Source organism: Agelaius tricolor, unplaced genomic scaffold (assembly GCF_023055355.1).
Source record: "Agelaius tricolor isolate 1412-34295 unplaced genomic scaffold, bAgeTri1.0.p SCAF_5, whole genome shotgun sequence".
NCBI lineage: Eukaryota > Metazoa > Chordata > Aves > Passeriformes > Icteridae > Agelaius > Agelaius tricolor.
In genome coordinates, this window is record NW_027269265.1 from 46540621 (window position 1) to 46559661 (window position 19041).

The 19041-nt window shown below is 41.5% G+C and overlaps 1 protein-coding gene across 13 annotated transcripts in view; it reads left to right on the forward strand.

Annotated features, from left to right (window-relative positions):
* Positions 1–19041, forward strand: part of BRSK2 (BR serine/threonine kinase 2) — a 304213-nt gene that overhangs the window by 133119 nt on the left and 152053 nt on the right. For all 13 annotated transcript variants that reach the window (XM_071427715.1, XM_071427718.1, XM_071427716.1 and 10 more), the window contains exon 2: positions 17968–18062. In XM_071427715.1, coding sequence (XP_071283816.1) covers positions 17968–18062 — 95 coding nt within the window. The remainder of the gene's footprint in view (positions 1–17967; positions 18063–19041) is intronic.

A 19041-nucleotide genomic window follows, 5' to 3' on the forward strand; every position in this document is an offset into this window, starting at 1 on the left:
AGGTAGTAATTTACTACTACTTATACAAATACCAAATGAAACACTGCTGCTGTAGGTCAGTGCTGCTGTTGGGTGAGAGGAGAAGTGAATGTGAATCAGCTTTGTTGGTTCTCTCCAGCCTTTCCCTACCTTTTGCTTTATTCTGCTTCACTTCTGCTTTCCTGGATTTGGTTTGGGAAGTCCATGTGGAAGTGTGGGTGTGCATCCCAGGATGCTTCATCAGAGACTCCCTTGCAGGACCTAATGCTGACAGGGGGCTGCTCCTCAGGGATGAAGTATACATCTGGCCATTTTCCATGTTTCCTTGAGAATACAGCCATAGATGCACACACAGGCACCTGTGATTCTGGACAGATACATTGGGTGCAGTTACCTTGCAACCAGGAGGCCTTTGCACTTCAGGAAACTTAGATAATTCTTCTGTTTCTGAAAGGAAAGTAACCATGGGCTCTCTGGAACTCTCTGCATGCAGCTAATTATTTTGAGAGTGAAATGGCACCTTTGAAACATGTCCATGAAATACATAATTAAAGTATCTTGTGTTCTATCATGCCATTGGACAGCTAATTGAAAATCATCTTGTGTCTCCATAATGAGTCAAATAATAAATGTATTTGTGTGCCCATGGAATGACCTATCCCATAGTCTCTTCCCCCCTTTAATTGCTATGATGCCAACTGGCAGAAGAAGGCCACATGCTGGGCTGTCCTTGATCAGCAAATCCAGCAGACACAGACCTCCTGTTTGGGATCCCATGAGCTCAAGTGAATGAGGCTCTGAAAGATGGAGCTGCTGCTTCCAACAATTAATGTATAGATGTGTAAGCCAGGCAGAATGTTGGGTTTCCTGCTGTCCAGGAAGTCAGTGGTTAGCACAGCACCTGCCTGGTCTTAAGAAATGGGCAGAGTATATGTATTTATGGTGAGGAATGAGATGAATGGTTGTGGGCTGTGTCTGCCCATTGGATGATGCCATTCAAGACCCTCTGTGATGCCCAGTTGGCTCTGATACAGCAGAGGGTCCCTGCAGAGCAGCTGCTATTTCAGGAAGAGGCAGTCTGGGACTTACCAAAGTCCAGGTAGCATCTCGAACTCTTGCAAGCAGTGAATTGTCCTCAGCTCGTCTCCTGGCAATCTGGTGGCTCAACAAGTATTAATGGCAAGGAGTACATTCCTCTTAGTCACATCCCTTGAGTGTTTTTTAATCTTTCAGTATCTATCCTGCCCTCTGTGGTAGGGGAAGTGCTGTGCTGTGTTTTATCACCATGCCATGAACATATTTTTTAGAAGGTAAGAACACAGGAAGAATTCCTTTGCCCTCCTCTCCACCATATGTTGTACATTTGTGAAAGACAGACATACCCTGATTGTTAAAATAATTGGTTTGCTTATCTTTCTTCCTGTGGTTTATAGATACAGGGAAAGACAAGATTTAGTGTATTATGCCATACAATTATTTGTGGGATCTAAGGTTGCTAGAGAAGAAAATCAATTTGATAAACATAAATGAGGAGAATTCCAGGCTGGTCTTACCCTGTGAAATGCACTGATGGCAGTAGCCATAGAAGGGAGGACTCTGGGATGTCACTTCTTAGAAGATTCAGGGCTGGACCAGTGCTCAGCTACTGTGGTTCTTATGGTCTCATTTTTGCAATGATGACTTGCATAATCTCCTCCTCGTCACAGCAAGAGCAGCCTTTCAGCTTACAGGGCCATTCATTTGGCAGTAGAACTGCCTGGGAAGAACTAGTTATTTCAGGTTAGCATTTACACATATGTATGTTCATGAATATGCCCTTTCTGTGAAATAAATAATTTTTCTCAGCCTACAGTCATGTAACCAATCACAGCTTTCATCTGTAGCTCTTGTACTTTCTGACATCTCAAAAAATGTCATGGTGCATTAGTGCTAGGGAGACAAAGACAAGTAAGGAAGTCTGCTGATGCTGCTTTTTACATTTAAAATCATGCAACATATCCAGGGGTTTAGGATGCATTTTCTCGGGAGGTTCTTATGACCCGAGTTCCCTGCTGTTTATATTTTGCAGTCAGAGTCTTCTAATTACATTGCCACAGATTTGGGAAAGGTTATAGTTGCTTCAACTAACTTCAAACCTTGCACTGCAAAATTATATTCTGCTGCTGCTAGTGCTTGACAAAGGTCTGGCTTCCAAACAAAGGCAAGAGGAAAGAATAAAGCAGCAGACCCTGCAAGAGATAGAATATTGTCTGTGTGATTAAAGCTCTTTTAGGGTATGGTCTGTAATGGGAAAGAAAAGGCATGGTCTGCACTGATCTGCATTTTAAACAGTGCTGAGGATTAGCAGAGGGGCAGCAGATGCACCTATTGAGCTGCAGAGGACGGGATTCAGAGCTGTGTCATGCAGATGGAGATCATTGTCCTGCACCTCCCCGCATGTGCCCATCGCTGCTTCCCAGCCCTGCAGCGCTCCTTGTCCCGGCGCTGAGCCTGCCCCACGCCAGGGGACACAAACTGAGCCCTGGCAGCCCTGCTGCTGCTGCTGGGGACATCATGGCACCGAGGTTTGTAACACCCCAACACAGCCCGCTTAACCCTTTCCACTTGAGCAGCTTGGTCTGTCAGTGCTGCCTATCGTTCTGCTACAGGTCTGTCCTTTTCCTGCAGCAGAGCAGGTAAAATGCTTGCACGGAGGAAAGATTTCTCTTCATGGTTTTTTTCTGTTCTTTCCTTTCTTCCAGGAATCAGCATCCTTTCTCCTATCTAAAATACAGTGTTGTGATTTTGTTATTGCTGTTTTCATTAAATGGATCATAAATTTGAAAGCTCTCTCACCAAATTTATATATTCACATATAACATAGAAAGCACCCCATATTTGCTTTCAGATTTTTTGCTCTAAGTCAGGAACAGACCTCGTGGCACAAATGGAATTATTATCCTTTTCTACTCTTGTAGCAGGAGGTAGGTATGAGATTTGTCTGGAATTTTATTAAAATGACAGTCTACTGGCCAATTTTTGTTCTAGCATGTAGTTTTGAAATTTGAAAATGCATTCATGGTGGGTTTGTAGCATTTTTGCAGTCTTCTCCCACCAACTTAAAATGTGATTGTGGCATGTACTTTGTTTCCAACCCTGCCACAGGGTTTCTGTGTGACCTTCAGAAAGTATCCCAGTTCCTTAATGCCTAAAGCCTTTATCTTCAAACAGAGAAATGGCAGGTAATTAGGTGAACTCTGTGCCTGCCTTACCTGTTTGGATCATAACCATCTACCCCAAGGCAGGGCCAAGCACCTATTCCATGTGTATGCATTATGTTTATTACAGTAGAGTCCTAGTCTTGCGCTGAGTCTTCCAACATAAACAGCAATAACAATTCCATGGGGCTCTTGTTCACCTATTTCTGTGTTATGTTACATATTTTCTCTTTAAAAATAATTTTCTATGTAGTCCTGAAATATGTTCATGAGGCCTGAGAAAAAATACTGGAGAAAACTGTTTCCTGCTGCATCCTATCCTTACTTGTGTCATAAAGCTGGGCTTTTCCAAAGGCAGCCAGGATATTACCCCACGCTTTGTGTCTTATATGTGGGCAGGAGAGAGAGGGCAAATTCCTCTATATATGCAAACATGACTGTCTTTTTGCTTCTTGGTTCGCATGGATTCTACCTGGTTTGCTTCAGTAGCTCCAGCACTTCGTACAGTTCTCTGTCTTTGTCTTAAAGCTGGTGCCCATCTCAGGTACTGATGTAATTCCTTATGTTCCCCCATCTTGAAGAGTTCCCACGTTGACCAGAAGATTAGGAAAAGTGAATCTTAAACCACAGAGCAAGGCTCTAGACGCCAGTTAAGTGCAGAAGTGGTGAGGAGGCAGGGCTCTTGTTAAGCTCTGACATGGAGCTTAGATCACAGCTGTGAGGAGAAGTATTATCTGACAAACAGATTTGATGAATTTATGTAATTTATATTTAAATCAAGGCAATTTAAATAGTGGATTTTTATCATGGTTTGAATCACCAAGGGCAAAGTCTTGATTTTGTTTATTGATTCCATCCTTATTTTGTCATTTCTACATTTTAGATATTTTCCAAAGGAAGGTTCATTTTCAAGTTGGTGGCCATCCAGTTATGATGATTTGCAAAATAAATTTAGCCTTTCTCTTCTGTAGTTAGAAAGACATTCTTTTCTGCTGCCCATTCATTGAACTCGTAATGTAGTTAATGTGCATTTACTTGCATCCTTTCTTGACATTTTTTTGCTACATTGTAGATTGATGATTGGCATTTTCTAGTTACTGTAGATGGGCATATATTCTTTATAGGCCATTTGCATCAACCTCTATTTGGCCTGAAAGTTGAAATGAAATTAAATTTATTTTAAAATGAAAAATCATTATTTATTATTCAGATGTGCTGATTCCATTTAAAAATAAACATAAAGTTTAAAAGATTTTAAAAGAGTTTGTTTTGACCAGGTAGGACAGCATGTGAGGTGCTCCTAGGCAGACACTATGCAGAGCTCTTTCTGCTTCCCAGGACACATCACTGCTCACCTGACAATTTCTGGGCTCTGGCAAACAGACTCTGTTGTGCTGGGATCCTCACTTGGAATGAGAATGAGATGAACCAGACCTTAAAGCCAGGTCTCTGGAGGAGAAAGTCTCAGCTTTGGTTATGTGGATGGTTGCTCTTCTTCCACAGTGGCTCTTCCCTGCTGTATGGGAAGAATTAGAGAGCAGTTTGTATGGATGGGCTTCTTTAGAGGGTATGTAAGCTGGAGGAGCCAGTAGGAAGGCTGGGGTGAGAAGAAGTCTTGTTTCACATACCCAGACAATAAAAGCAAGAATTTACCACACAGTGGCCCATCCACAGCATTGTCTGTAGTCAGAGGAGAAGCATGTGAAGTTTCCCTTCAGTTTTAACTTACCCAATGCTTATAGGACTCCTGAGAATGAACTGTGGTGTGGCTGAAGAAAAACAAGCAGCTCATTCACATCTTTCCTTACGTTTATCTCACTCTCCTTTTGTCGTACAGGTTCTGGTTTCATTTTCTTTGGGTTGTCTTGTGCTAACTAGAAAATGTTAAGGGACAGTTTCTCTTTTAGGATAAAACATGTAGAAAACATGAAGAATTACTTGAAGTAATTTAGATCATATTCTTAAAATTGCTTCTGCAAGGAAGCATCGTCAAAAATGCTCAAAAAAGCAATTCTCAAAAATACTTCTGCAAAGAAGCATTGTTTTTCCATTAAATATTCTTAAAATGCTCTGAAAGTGTTCTTTGCTCAGTAATACCCACAGGCTCTCAATGGAAGAAAGCCACTGAATGAACCAAATTCAACACACTGTATTTTTGAGACCAAAACCAGTAGGAATGTCTGATGGACCAGGTGGTTGTGCTGCCATCCAGAGGTACTTAGGCTTGAGAACAGAGCAGGCAGGACTGTCACAGGAATGCTGAGTGCAGTACTTGGGAAGGAATAACCAAGGGATCAGTACACACAGGGGACCATCTGGCTGGAAGGCAGATCTGCACAGAAGGACCTCAAGGTCCTGGTGGCCACCAAGCTGACCATGAGCATGCCAGGCACTGGTGTACCAAGGGTAGGAAACCATCCTGGGCTTGCAGGATCAGCTGAATTGAGGGAAGTAACCCTTTTTCTCTGCCCAAGCTCACAGCTAGAGAACTGCATCCAGTTCTGGGCCTCCACAAGTACAAGCAACATGGACTTACTGAATCCAGGATAGGGCCACAAACATGGAAAAACTGAGGCTTCTTCTGGAAGATTAGAGCTGGACGATTTGGTTTGTTGAAAAAGCATCTCATCATTGTGTATAAATACCTCTTGTGAGGGAATAAAGAGGGGTCTGACTCTTTGCAGTAGTGGCCACTGATAGGATGAGAGACAACGGGCACGAATTAGAACAGAATTTATCTAAACACAATAAACACTCTATTTACTGTGAGGGTGGTTAAACAACAGAACAGGAATCCATGGAGGTTATGGAGTCTTCACCTGTGGAGATACCCTAAATCCAACTTGCTCTTGGGCAACATGCTCTAGCTGTCCCTGCTTGAAAAGGGGCTTTGACTTGATCATCTCTAGAGGTACCTCACAGCATAATTCTGTGATACTGTAACTAACAGCAAATTCTAGATTTATTTTTTTTTTCCTTCTCAGCAGCAAATTATGGACTGCTGGCAGAAATCAGAGCAGCATCTTTAACTCTGTTGCTAAATACCTGGACATGTGCTGCCCTGGTTTTCTTTATGTTGTTTCCAGTGCACTGCCACCAAGTGCAGTCTGGACGTCCCTGCTCTCATATTCCCTCACCTGGTTGCCTCTGTGGTTTCAGAGGGCACCTTCTCTGCCCATTTCAGCATTGTGTACTGTTCACAGCAACATTCACATGCAGCTGAAGAGGAGGATTTTCAGAAGAGTACACTGCAAAGAGAGACAGATTTTTAAAATAACCTTTATTTAGGATTCTTCATGTAGTTATTAGTGGGATTTACACTTGATGCTCTGGGATGAGGGATTCTCTATTGTATTTAACAACTTGTAATCACACAAAAGCCACAGATTTTCCTTAATTCCCTTTAATGTGACCTGAGGGGAGCACCTCTGCTCTTTCTCAGAAGTGAAGTTAGCTTCTCTCTCTAAGAAGTAAGCTTTTCTTTCTGTGTTTCTCTATCTCCTGGTGCTTGCAGGGGCTTGTATCTTGTGAAATAGAAGGGAAGAGTTAAAGTCTTGTATATGCAAGTAAAAATGGTCCCTCAGGAAACTCAGACGAGGTCGTTCTGCAGCTGAAACCTGTGGGGCTGTGTCTGCTGCACCCTCTGCTGTTGGTAGAGCTCACAGTACCCACGTGCCTTCCTGCACTCCTGTTTCTAATGTGTGCAGCCAGTCTGCTTGTGCAGGAAGCCTCACTGACCTGGCTGGAACTCAGGAAGCAGATTCTGTGCATATGGCAGGGCTGTTCCACCATTTTGTGACATTTCACAGGTCACTGCAGCTCACAGTGTTTCCCAAACTGGTGTTGTTTGTCCATCTGACCAAACCAGGCTCACTAGTTTGTGGACTGAGGTACCAGAATTAGGCTGTCCAAGTCTGAAGACTGAGGCTTTTCTATATTCAGCCTTTGAAAGTTCTTGATTCTCTTCTAAAAGTCTTTTTCCATTCTGGCTGAGAGGGTTTTTTTAAATTATCAACTCTACTAAAATTTGGACTGCAACCTTGAACTCTTGGTTTTAAGCACAGAGGGTCACACTCAGTGTTGCTGTGATACCTGTCCTGCCAGGTCTATAAGCTATTTCAACTGCTGATTTTTGTGTTCAGGGAGAAACCCTTCATATCCAACTCTGGGCAACTTGGCCATGGCCTGAGTGTGCAGGTGGCCTGACCCTGCAGTACAGTAAAGAATATCATAGCAGTTTCTAGTTGCTTAGGAGCTCACAATAAATACAAAACCAAAGAACTGAAGTGCATGTAATGTTCATAAGGACAAAAGAGTATTTTCTGTGCCCTGTACAGGCAGTATCCCTTAAGGCCAGAGGCTTTTCAGGAAGTGATACATGATTTGTCTAATGCCATTATTGCTGGGCAGTATTGTATTATTTTAGCACGTTTATCCCCTGTGTATGCTGGGACACTGAACAGGCACAGCACTCTCAATTATTTCTGAGCTGCCTTCACTTCTGAGCGTGAGTGACTCTGAGTCAACACTGAGCTCCTCTGTGGCCACTGTTTGTAGCCTGTGCTGTGTTGTGTCACCTCCTTGGAGAGGCTGGCAGGGCTGCAGTGCCTGTTCTTGGTCACAGGGAGCTGGGAACAATTCCAAGGAAGCCAATGGGGTCACAGTAACGTACACGTGGGGAAAACTGGGTCCTCACGTGGGAGTGTTGTTTTTGAGGGATGATATTTTAACTTTTGCTCAGGTTTGTAGCCTGTAGGGACAAGCTGCTTATTGTTTGTTTGCTTATTTCTATGTACTTGTCCAGGCTTAAAAATTGTCCTCCTTCTTACAGTGAATCTTCTGATTGAACCTCCTGAAGTCTTCTGATGCTCTGTGATACATGTGTGGGGCCAAGAAATAAAATCATTAATAGAATAGAAAGCAATCAGAGAAAAAAGCACAGGGCATGAGACTCTAGATTGACTTCTAGAAAGTTCATCTACTCTTTTCTTTATTATTACAAACACTACTTCAAGGCTCTGGCCTTGAAATAGTGTTTGTAGGAAGGCTAATTTAAGCATTTTATTCTGATTCTAAGAAAATACCAGTCTGATTAAAAGCAGAACCCTTTCCTGTGTAGGGAGGTGGTGCAGTAAAAGTTTATGAAGATTAAAGAATAACTGTGCCTGCAGATTTGTTCTACCTGAGTGATAGTTAACACATACGGGGAGTTGTACAGTTTGGTAACCCTTGAGAACAGCTGGTTCTGGAATAAAGTCTTCTACAGCCAAATCTGTAGCACTTCAGTGTCATTGTCTGCAGCAACACCTATTAGAATAAGCCAGGTTTTTACAGCTCTAAGCTGCTGCTGAAGAAACTGATCTGCAATTTCCTGAAACAGATGAGCCTTTGCATTGACTTCAGAAGGCTTTAGATCAGACCCATGGAATCATTCCAGAAGAGAAAAATTCACTGTGAGATCTTCCAGAAGCCCAGGCTGGAGTTGTTGCATAGAAATCCTGGAGGAGAAGTATGACACAAAGAGGTGTTTTGACAGCAGAAATCTCATCCTTTTATAATCACTGGCTCCTGCCTGAGTTTGAAATTGATGTCATATTTCAGGACATACTTAGCCTCAGACCCTGTGGTATGAATTCCATGTGATGAAACTGGGTATCAGAAGGTGGGCTGTAATGTTCCAGTTTATCTAACCACATTCCTTTTGTGAGGAAATTAAATTCATTTTATTTTCTTTCTTTTTATTGTGGAAGCACAGCTGACCGTGCTCTGTAGGTATTGCATTGTTTCTCATACCTAAAATTAATGAGGTGCTTGGGCCTTTTTATGTTTTGAATATGATGCTCTGCTTTCCTCTCTTTGTAGGGAACATAGTGAACCAGCTGTACTGTACTTTGTACTACATGAGTAGACAGCTCCTGTTCTTCTTGGTGCAGGAGTCAATAAATCCTTTCAGCTCCATGCTGTGACCTTAGCCATTATTCTCAAATTAAAGGCAATACTTTTTAAAGTTTGTTCAGATTGGGTTTTTTAAATATGCCTGTTTCTATTCATTAAAATTATAATAGTCTCATTTTTTTTTTACATTTTATTCTGTTTCTCTTTTGCTGTGACTTTCCTGTTTGTAAATCAGAATTCAGTTTGCAGATGGTCTTTCTTGCCATTGTCCTAAACCAGAGGCTTGGAGTTTCTCATACTCAGTATAATTAAGAAAATGTGCTATTTCCTACACTTCTTACAGTGACCATGTGCTCACAGATCTGGACTGGCCATGGCCCCTGTTGTCTCTTACACGGGAGAAAGGAGATAATATGGTACACAGAAGGAAATTGTGCAGCTGGCAGGTGAACTGCAGGACAAATGGGTAAAACTATGGAGGGCATTACTGCAGGAGGCATAAGGAACATAGATTCAGTGGGGATAGAGGTGTGGGAAGGAATTGCAGGTGTCAGGACACTGCAGGAGAGTAGAAGTGAAGTAGGATGTCCATAGATGCGGTGAGTTGGGACTGGAGGAGGATCCAGAGTTTTGGTGGTGGGTAATGAAATGAAATTCAGGGTGTGGAACTGCAAGTGGTCAGCCTCTGTTAGTTCCACAGGATACAGAGCAATTTGTCCTTGGAACAATACAAGTTTCTGTAGAACAACATATGCAGTGGATGTCCAATGCATCTCTCCTCTGCCTGTGTATGGGCCACAGCCCACTGCTATTCCCTTCTGGAATTCCTGGGAGCTGCCTGAGCTTGTGGCTTGCTGTTTGGCCCCTTGTCCAAGGCGTGGGTGCAAGTGTGGTTAATCCAATCACTTCTTGAGCCCTTACTGAAGGGCAGCATATCAGCACTCAGTGAAAATCCTGTTAGGAATCTGTCAGGGGGTGATTAAGAGATGTCAGGGGGCAGAGTAAGCTGTATCAGCACTGAGCTGGGTAGATGAAGTGTTCTGTGGTGAGCCTAATCTTGTGAAGAGCATGACCTCTGTCTCTCTATAAAGATTTTCCATGGTAACCCCCCTTTTTTAATTAGGTTTTTAATATACATATAACCTAGCTGAAACAGTCTTGGCTGATGGGAGGTCAAAAGGCTGTGAGGACTTCTTGACGGAGCATGGAAAGGTGTGGTGAAGAAGGGAAGGTGTAAGAAATTAGCATAGAAAATGGGATTAACATCAGCTAAAAGTACATGTGAAGAGCAGTTTATCTGCTGTTTCCCCTCCTCCTTCTTCACCCTCTCTTTCTCTGCTGCTCACTGTTCCCTCCTTATTAGTGCATCAGTGCTTCTCAATAGATCACTGGACCAAGTGGGGATGTTGTGGCTCATTACCCAGATGTTACCTAATTACAGCAACGTGTTTTCCAGAAGATACCATAGGCAGGATAGACTGACTTCTGCTGGCTTCCTGCTATACCTGAAAATGGCTGTCTTTGGTCATCTCCTGACAAAGGATTAATGAAGTCTGAAGGGGAACATGGCTCTCATCATTCCTCAAGAGGAGCTTTACAAGGAGATCTACAGCTCCTGGAAAGAGGAAAAAAAAGGCTTCTGACTAGGGAAGTTGCGAGTGAAAGCAGAGTTTTCCCAATACCCATCCAGACATGTAAAAAGAGTTGGGCTTTTTCTCCAGGTGCATCAGTAGAAAGCTCTGTTGTATTTTAATTTGTCTCTAGAATCTGAAACCAGTGAAACCACTCTTCTCCTTCCCTATGTGCAGGGATGGGGGTGCTGCCCTGACACTTTTCAGATGGCCACATTTGGCTGAAGTCTGCACTTGTAGCAAAGCTTAGTCTCCCAAGTGTTCTTATACAGGAACAAAGACTTGAACTCAGCCCATAGACATCCCAAGCAGCTGATAGATCCCAGAGGACTTCAAGAGTTTGTTAGAGTTTGTCTGATGAAATAGTGGTATTTTGCAAAAGCAGCATCAATGTGCCAATGAAGGTTTGTGTCCTGGTTCCCTGAGGGGGCCTCTTTAGATATGTGGGCGTGTCTGGTGAGAAGGGAAAGAGAGCACATCAAAAGGGCTCAACACTCACATTCTTTGCCATATTCAGGGGCCATAAAGGTTTTCTGAGAAGTATTGATTTATGAAATATTGCAAGAAAGAGACCAAGATAGAAATCGATAGAGGTGATGTTGGTTCTGTGTGTTTTGATCCTGCTGAGCTTGGAGGATGATCCCACCATAATCTCTGAGGCATCCAGTGTAAAAACTGCTCCTGCTGAGCTGCTGTGTGTGTATATATATCTGTACATGTCTGTGCCTCTTGTTCCCTAATATCAGGCATGTGGATCCAGTCACATCTGAGCCGATGCATTGTTCTCACCAATCTCTGAGCTTAGGAGTGTGTCCCTCTGACTGGCCAAGCCAGCAGACGTTTGACAGTGCTCGTAGCTCAGGACAGTAAATCTGGGCTGTGGCAATTTAGTGTGCAGCTCTCCTGAGCTCTTTGCTGAGGCATGTGCATCTCAGCACTGATGAACCTCTCCTTCCATGCTCCTGCTGAGCATTTGAACTCTGGCTTTAGTCCTACCATAATTACAGTTTGTGCAGTTGAAAAACAATTAATGCATGAGTTCTCAGAACAGCCTTTTTGCACTAGACTATCTCTGTAGAAGCGTCCACAGTCAAAATATTTCATTACCAACCTGGGTAGCTCCATCCTCATCCTTTTAGATTTCTAGATTTCTCCTATACCTCCTTTTCCCATTTTGCAATTATAAATTGTTACCATGTAATTTGTGTGTCATTTGATGTAAGTCTCTGTTTATTTTAAATGCAATAATTAGAGATAACCATTGCTATAGAAAATAAACATCTCTTCAATGAGAAGACTGAGTAATTAAGGGCAATTATTGGTTTCTCTAAGTAGGATGCTCAGTAACGAAGTTCTTCCCAGTTCAACTAAGAGTAGTATAAGATGTGCATCATTGGAGACCAGAAATCTGTGCTCTAAAAGAAATAGGATGTAAAATGGAAGCTAATAATAAGAAATTATCTAGAGGTTTCTTTCCAGATTGTATTTAGAATGCAGTTTTCCTGGTAGTTATCTGTAAAACTTGGATAGGATTTATATCCCTTTCCAACATTCTTTGTAAGGATTAATCAGTTAATCCGTCTACAGCCCTTGCAAGGTAAGTAAGTGAGTGTTATTATCCTTATTTTACGGCTATGGAAATCATGTTGCTGTGGGCCAAATTTTAATCCATTTTCCACTGTTGCAGATCTAAAGCAACTTCACTGCAGTCAGCAGAGCTAGACACTGTAACTGAACTGATTTAACCCTAATTGAAACTACAGTGTTTGTGAAGATAACTGTGGAGAATAAAGAGGAGGAATATTACATTTTAGGATTGTCCTCCACCCTGCATGCATTAATGCATTTGTTTGCTCTAAGGGCTGATTTTCTGCACTGGCATCCTTGAGGTTTGCAGGTCTTGCAAATGTTAGTGCACACAGTTTTCAGCAATGAACATCCATAAATTCTTTTAAGATGTACAACAGCAACCTCCAATTTCTGGGGATACAAAAATTAAATTATTTATATATAAAGAGCATATGTACAAAGTTCATGCGCAGCAATACTATATACACATCAAGCTTTTTCAAAAACAATGTACTGGAGTTTGTCAGCCTAGAACTTTTGTTCATTTTCTAATCCAGATCGTTTGTTGCCAGTACTTGAGCCCTGAAGTAAACCACAAATGTTTGTGTTTTGCAGTGCCTAGATTAACATTTGCAGAGTGTTCATTGACTTGAATTAATTGGCAATTAGCTAACTCAAGTTAAAAGAGGAGTGATATTTCTCTCTAGATATCCCTTTAATTGCTCATCTAGCCAAAATAGACACTTCTGGCCAGACCAGGGCTTTCTGCTTGGATTTTTTAAGGTTTTTGACAATGTGCTCTGAAGTGAAGAGTAAGCAACATGTGTGTGCAGATCATCTTCTGAAATCAGTGTTGAGTTTTCCTACTACAGCAATTTACTTTAGGTTGGTTTTATTTTAAAAGAAAGCGAGAGACTTCCATTTACCATTGGGAATAATCATATGTGTTAAATATAGCAAATCTACCTTTTTTTCTTTGAGTAGTTATTTGCCTCTTGGTTAAAAATCAGGATAACAAGTTATTTGTGTTTAGCATTTCTGAAAGACTAAAGACTGGAAACATAACTGACAATGAACATACCATAAGTGCTGTATTTAAACACCAGTGGTGTTTCATCATTTATTGCTCTCTCTTTCTGGCTCAAAATGATAATTTGTTTCAGATTGGTGTCTTTGGCAGACTTCAGGTTTGGATAGTACTGAAAACATTCTTTCTTGTTCCTAGAATGTTTCTTTCTCTAACGAAGAGTTGTAATAACAGGATCATTAGAAAGATGCTACTATTTACACAACTGTAAAGTGCATATCAAATAGCACTAGCTCCAAGCTCTTAATGCTTTATTCAGTTTCTGTTAGAGAAAATTGCTACACAAAATGCAAGGCAAAAGTAAATGAGTCTCTTCTGAAATCCTGTCCTTGGCTGAAAAATCCTGAAGGTGATTGCCAGTTACAGTATTGACCACTTGCTGTGGTCATGGATTCACAGTGAATATGTTGTCTGAGCTGGAGGGAAGTTTTCGTTTCTCCATCCCCACAGAACATTCTTCTTGGGTAAAAGAATCATCTTCTCTCTGTACTGCTTCAGGATGGGCTGTCCCCTTCCCAGCTGATCTAAATCTGTCCCTTGCTCATCACATCAGCTCCTGTCCTTTTCAAAAACTATCTGTATATCTGTAAGCATCCACAGAGTGGGAGCTTGCCAGCAAAAAAATGCTCAGGCATGATTATTAGCAGGTCACTGCTGCATTGGGCTGTGTCAGACCTGCACACTTCCCTTTGCTCTTCTTCCTTCAGTGGCATCTTTGTGTCATCTGGGGTTTTTATGCTTGTTGGTTTCCAAATTGTGGGGTTTGGTTATGATGAGAAGACAGTGTTAACTTACACATCCCCTTGCTCTCCAGTGTATTCATGTTTTCTCCTTTACTCCCCAACTTGCAATTATAGGGCTGGTTCTGATGCAGTTCAGTGGCTAAGATCAAAAGCAGCCCAATGTTTGCAGTTCATTGGATGCAACAACTGATTTTAAAGCCCTGGGATGTCAGTGTCCAGAGTCCCCAGGAATGACCCACAGATGGAGATCTGAGGTGTGTGTGACAGCTGTCTGGGTGGTGGAGGAAACTTCAAGCAGTTGATTCCCACAGCATCTTAGATTTTCTGTCAGGACAGACCAGAGTTAACTTTAGCAGTCAGAAAGGTTACTTGCCTGCATTTGAGGGGTTAATTACTCATGAAGCAGACAAGTTCAAGATCTATTTGTTGCCTGGCAGACCTGCTGTAAGCCAAGCCAGTGGAAAATATCCTTGCAGCAGCAGCAGCAGCCATGTTTGTTTCCTTTGCAGAAGACACACGTACCTGTGCTGGGCTGACTGTGTAGATAAGCTTTTAAAGAAGTACTGAACTTATTGACACATCTGTATTGGAGGAGGATTTATATAGTGCTCATTAACAGCTTTGAAGTGCCCATTAACAGCTGCATATACAGAAGAGGAAAAAATGGAAGATGCACCACCTCTTCCACAACTCTGTAAGCACACTTTGGACAGTTGTTTCCAAGCAGGATTTCTGCCACTTCCATTGTTTCAGTTGCAGCCTAGCAATTTATTCACATAGTTGCTTTTCTCTAAGGTCTGTTATTATGTAGATAAATAATACATCTTGAATGGTTTGTGTTCTCTGTGGCAGTGAAAGGGCTCCTTAAGAATCAGAAGCCCACAGGATCTCAATTCCACATTTCAGACATTTCATCTCAATTGTGTAGTTCCACAATTGACTGAAATTACGGGACAGAAACAGAAGTCCTGAGGATGAACCCTTCCTGCCTCAGCTCAATTAGGCTTTCTTCGTAGTAGCAGGAGAGGAGTGTTATCCTATAGATGGACTTACCAAGAGGGATTTTTTTTTCCTTTTTTCTTTTTCTGCTTAGGCTGACATGCAAATGTCAAAAGGAGGTGGCCAGGAGAGAAGGGAGAAAGCGAGGCATAGCGACATGTTTTATTTCTTTATCCTAAAATTGCATTCAGTGAATTTAGTGCAGTGACAAGTGCTGTCTTGGGCTGTTCAGAAGCTTGTCTAAAATTTCTATCTCCACAAAACAGACAGCAATGACAGTGCATTTCTTTTTTTTTTTTTTTTTGGTTTTTAAAATGCAAATCAGGAGAAGAGGAAAGACGCATTAAATCTCACATATGTTTTCTCATTCTATCCTTTGATACCATAGCATAAATCAAGAATGACTTCTTGAGGTCAATGAAATTAATTCAATATAAAATCAATGTCATTCAGTACCAGTTTTATTTTTGCAAAGTGTTTGCTGTCTTCTCACAGTTGGTTAACTTTTTATTGGAGTAAACAGAATAGTTTAATCTTAATTTTTGAGCTTCTGTGGTAGGTTAATAGCTACAAGGACAGAGGACACTGTGAAGATATTCTGTGCAGCATGACTGTGTCCCAGAAGTTCATGGTTAAACCCTTCTAGGGTGCTTCAGAGAGGACAAAAGTGAAGTGTGTGAGATATAAGAAGTCTGGTATATTATTAGTGAAGAACCAGGTAGAGAGCAGTTGTTTCTCACCCTTATTGACCTCTGAAAATAAGTGGTCCATGCCATGGTACAGTAAAACACAGTGCCACAGATCTTGGGAGTCTAGATAAAAAGGACTGATTTAGAAGTTCTACTGAGATTTGAAAGTGTAACTAAGAGCAATGTAGAAAGTGCTGTCATTGTGCTGCAAGAGTGATGTAAGGTTGTGGTTTGTCCTAGAAGCAGGAAGGAAGCAATCAGCACAGATAGAAACAGTGCATGCTCTTAACAGGGTGGTGCTAAGTAGCCTCTGTCTAAACACACAACAAAGCCAAAGGGAAGAAGCATAAGTAAGGCTGCAGGTGCTCTGAACAGTGAACACAGAGCCAGAAGTGCTTTAGTTAATATTACAACTTGAATAGAAAAAATTTAGATAGAAGAGTGGGTGTGGTTGGACATCACAGCATCTTGCCCTAGATCTGGTTCTCGGTTACTTCAGGCAGAGGACACACTATTGCTGTACACAGCTTCAAATGGATTTGTCAGTGCACTGCATTCTTAATTTTTGTGACTTGTTTATGTCGTAGCTGAAAGTGAGGATGTCAGCATTTAACCAGATGAGACTGAGAAATTATGTGACTAGAAATATCCAGAACACTTGAGCATGCCATAAAAGAGATGTGACTGGAAGCAAGTTGGGAGTTTATTTCTCCACATAATAACCAGTGATAAATAATTCCAAATTTACGATTAACTGCTTAGAAAAAGGATGGACAGGTACCTGCAGAAGATTGCTGAAGTCCCTGATGAAACTCTAGCTCACTTAATTGGGTCCAGTTTGTAGTAAGGCAAGAATCATTTGCCCCTCAGTAAGGCATGTGAAGTCCTGTGTTCAATGTTTCATTGCTTTATCTGGAATTTATTGTGTTCAAATTCCAGATAAAGCAATGTGTTTGGCTTCATGCTTTGCATTCGGGGATGGGGTTGGCTTCTTAACTGCAACCTAGCCTAGGAGCTGGGAACTAAGTTAGTCTTTTTTTCTACTGTTTGATGTCATTATTCATAAATGCCCTGCAAAACACAGCAGGTCTCAGTGACACCAGGGAGGTGCCATTTCTTTTTTAGTCAGTTATAACTGAATTAACCTAAATGGCAATTTGGCATGTAGTGTGTGGAGTGGGATTGTATCCAGCCCATCAGGTGGTGTGCTGTATGTGCGTGTTAGACAAGAGTAAAACCTGAAGCAAACAAGATCTCACTTGAAGAACCTATGAAGTACAACTTTTCCAGCTACAAATTTTCTTAATGGCCCCTTGAGCTTTCAACAATAGAGTTGAAAGGTCAAGGGACCATCTTAAACTCACCTGTGGAGGTATCTCAGTGTACCTGCATGTAAGTCACGAGACTTAGATGAAAATTTTGCAGAAGATAATGGCTCATATATGTTACTTACCTCTTTCTTTTAAGTCTTGGTGTTACATATTTTGATGATAGTTTAAATATCCTAATCCTATCAGGGATATCGCATCCTTTTGCCAATATAATCAGTTAACAGTACTCTATCTTTTTTGAGGACAAGAATATAGTAAGTAATAGCAAACAAGAACTTAGAATTGTAGCAGCATGTGCTGATGTTCCTCCACACCACAGTGGCATTCATCACAGTATTAACTTTATCCAGCAGGATAAATTAAAACAGTAAGGGAAGCCAAAATTAAGTGTCTTTTTATTGTGATCATGGAAACTTTGGAAGGAGCTAGAGAAATGTAGAAGCAAACATTTGACCATCTAGTTTTTCTGATTTCCAAGTTTTTGTTGATGTCAGGTGTAGGAAATGCCCTTAGTCCAGTGCAGTTCAATTGCGAGAACTTCTTCCCGGTAGAACGCACTTCGAGTGGTGAGAGCTGGGCTACAGTGCTTCAACAAAACCACAGTTTTAGTGGCAGAAACTGCAGGAGCATCAGTGATGTTGATGACTTCACTGCCAAATGGTCACAATGTGGGCTGAAGTGTTTCCTTTACTCACAAGACCTTTTCTGGCTAGAGGAGGTACTAATGGGAATTTGTTTGTATATAAGCTGCCAATATCTAGATGGTGTTCTAAAAGGAAAACCCTTGACAACTAAGCTCAACCTCTAACCAATTCTTCCTTTCTATTTTGCTTTGTTTCTCCTGCAGGGCTTGTGAAGTTGGGGGTTCACTGTGTCACGTGTCAGAAGGTCGCGATAAAAATTGTCAACAGAGAGAAGCTCAGTGAGTCGGTGCTAATGAAGGTAATTTTCTAATGGAAGATTTAAAAAAAAGATTAAGTTCCTGGCTCTGTGTCTCCTGTTCCATGCAAAATTAATATCTTTAATTATGTATAACAAACATCCCTGTCAGTACTAGGATTATGTGGAGCATAATAACAATAATTTAGTTATGGGGGAGGTGAGGCCAGCTGAAATGAAATGGGAGAATGCCTGTGCTTTGTGCACGAAATAAACAGTCAGCAGCAGAGATGGTGATTCTCTGCTGGGCCAGTGTATGTTGGGCACCTGACTTTCAGCACTACCACAGTGTCATCGTGGTACAGTGCAGGCTGAGGTATACAAATGTCACTATGAAGAGAGTTGGTGGATCTGTTGCTTGAGTAGTCCTTCTGCTTGCTCTGCTGCATGAGTTCTCTATGATGACTGATGTGCCAAAGTCCACAACTGCTTAAAGCTGTTGTAATTCAGTTTACAATCCACAGAGCTGTGCCATTGGAAACCTTCAGAATGTTTGTCCCGATGGTCCCAATGACTGTTAGTGCTCAGAAGAGCTTAGTTTGTTTTTTACCTAGCCTTGTGATTCTCCTCACATGAATGTCATTGATTGATCTTGGAGACCTAAAAATAAAATAAATGTATGCATAGCAGTTTATTCATGTGATTTGGTGACTAGAGAGGCTAAATTCAGCTTGATGGGAAGGAACACAACTGCACTGCAATCAACAGAATTCCGTCACACTGTCACCTGCAAATTACGCTAACATGTTTGCATGCAGTGTTGAGCACTTTATTGAGGTGACTTCCCTATATAAGCACACAGAGCTTCTCTATATAAGCTCATCTTTACACTCCTGTTTCCCACATGGACTTCTGTGTCAGCTGTTTCCCAGCACAAGTAAGTATAGCAGCCTTACTCAGAGCAGAAAGAAAACTGAGTGTAATTTGCAGTCAGTGAATGTTACACAAAAAATGTAAGTTCATATTTTTTTCAGACAAGGAT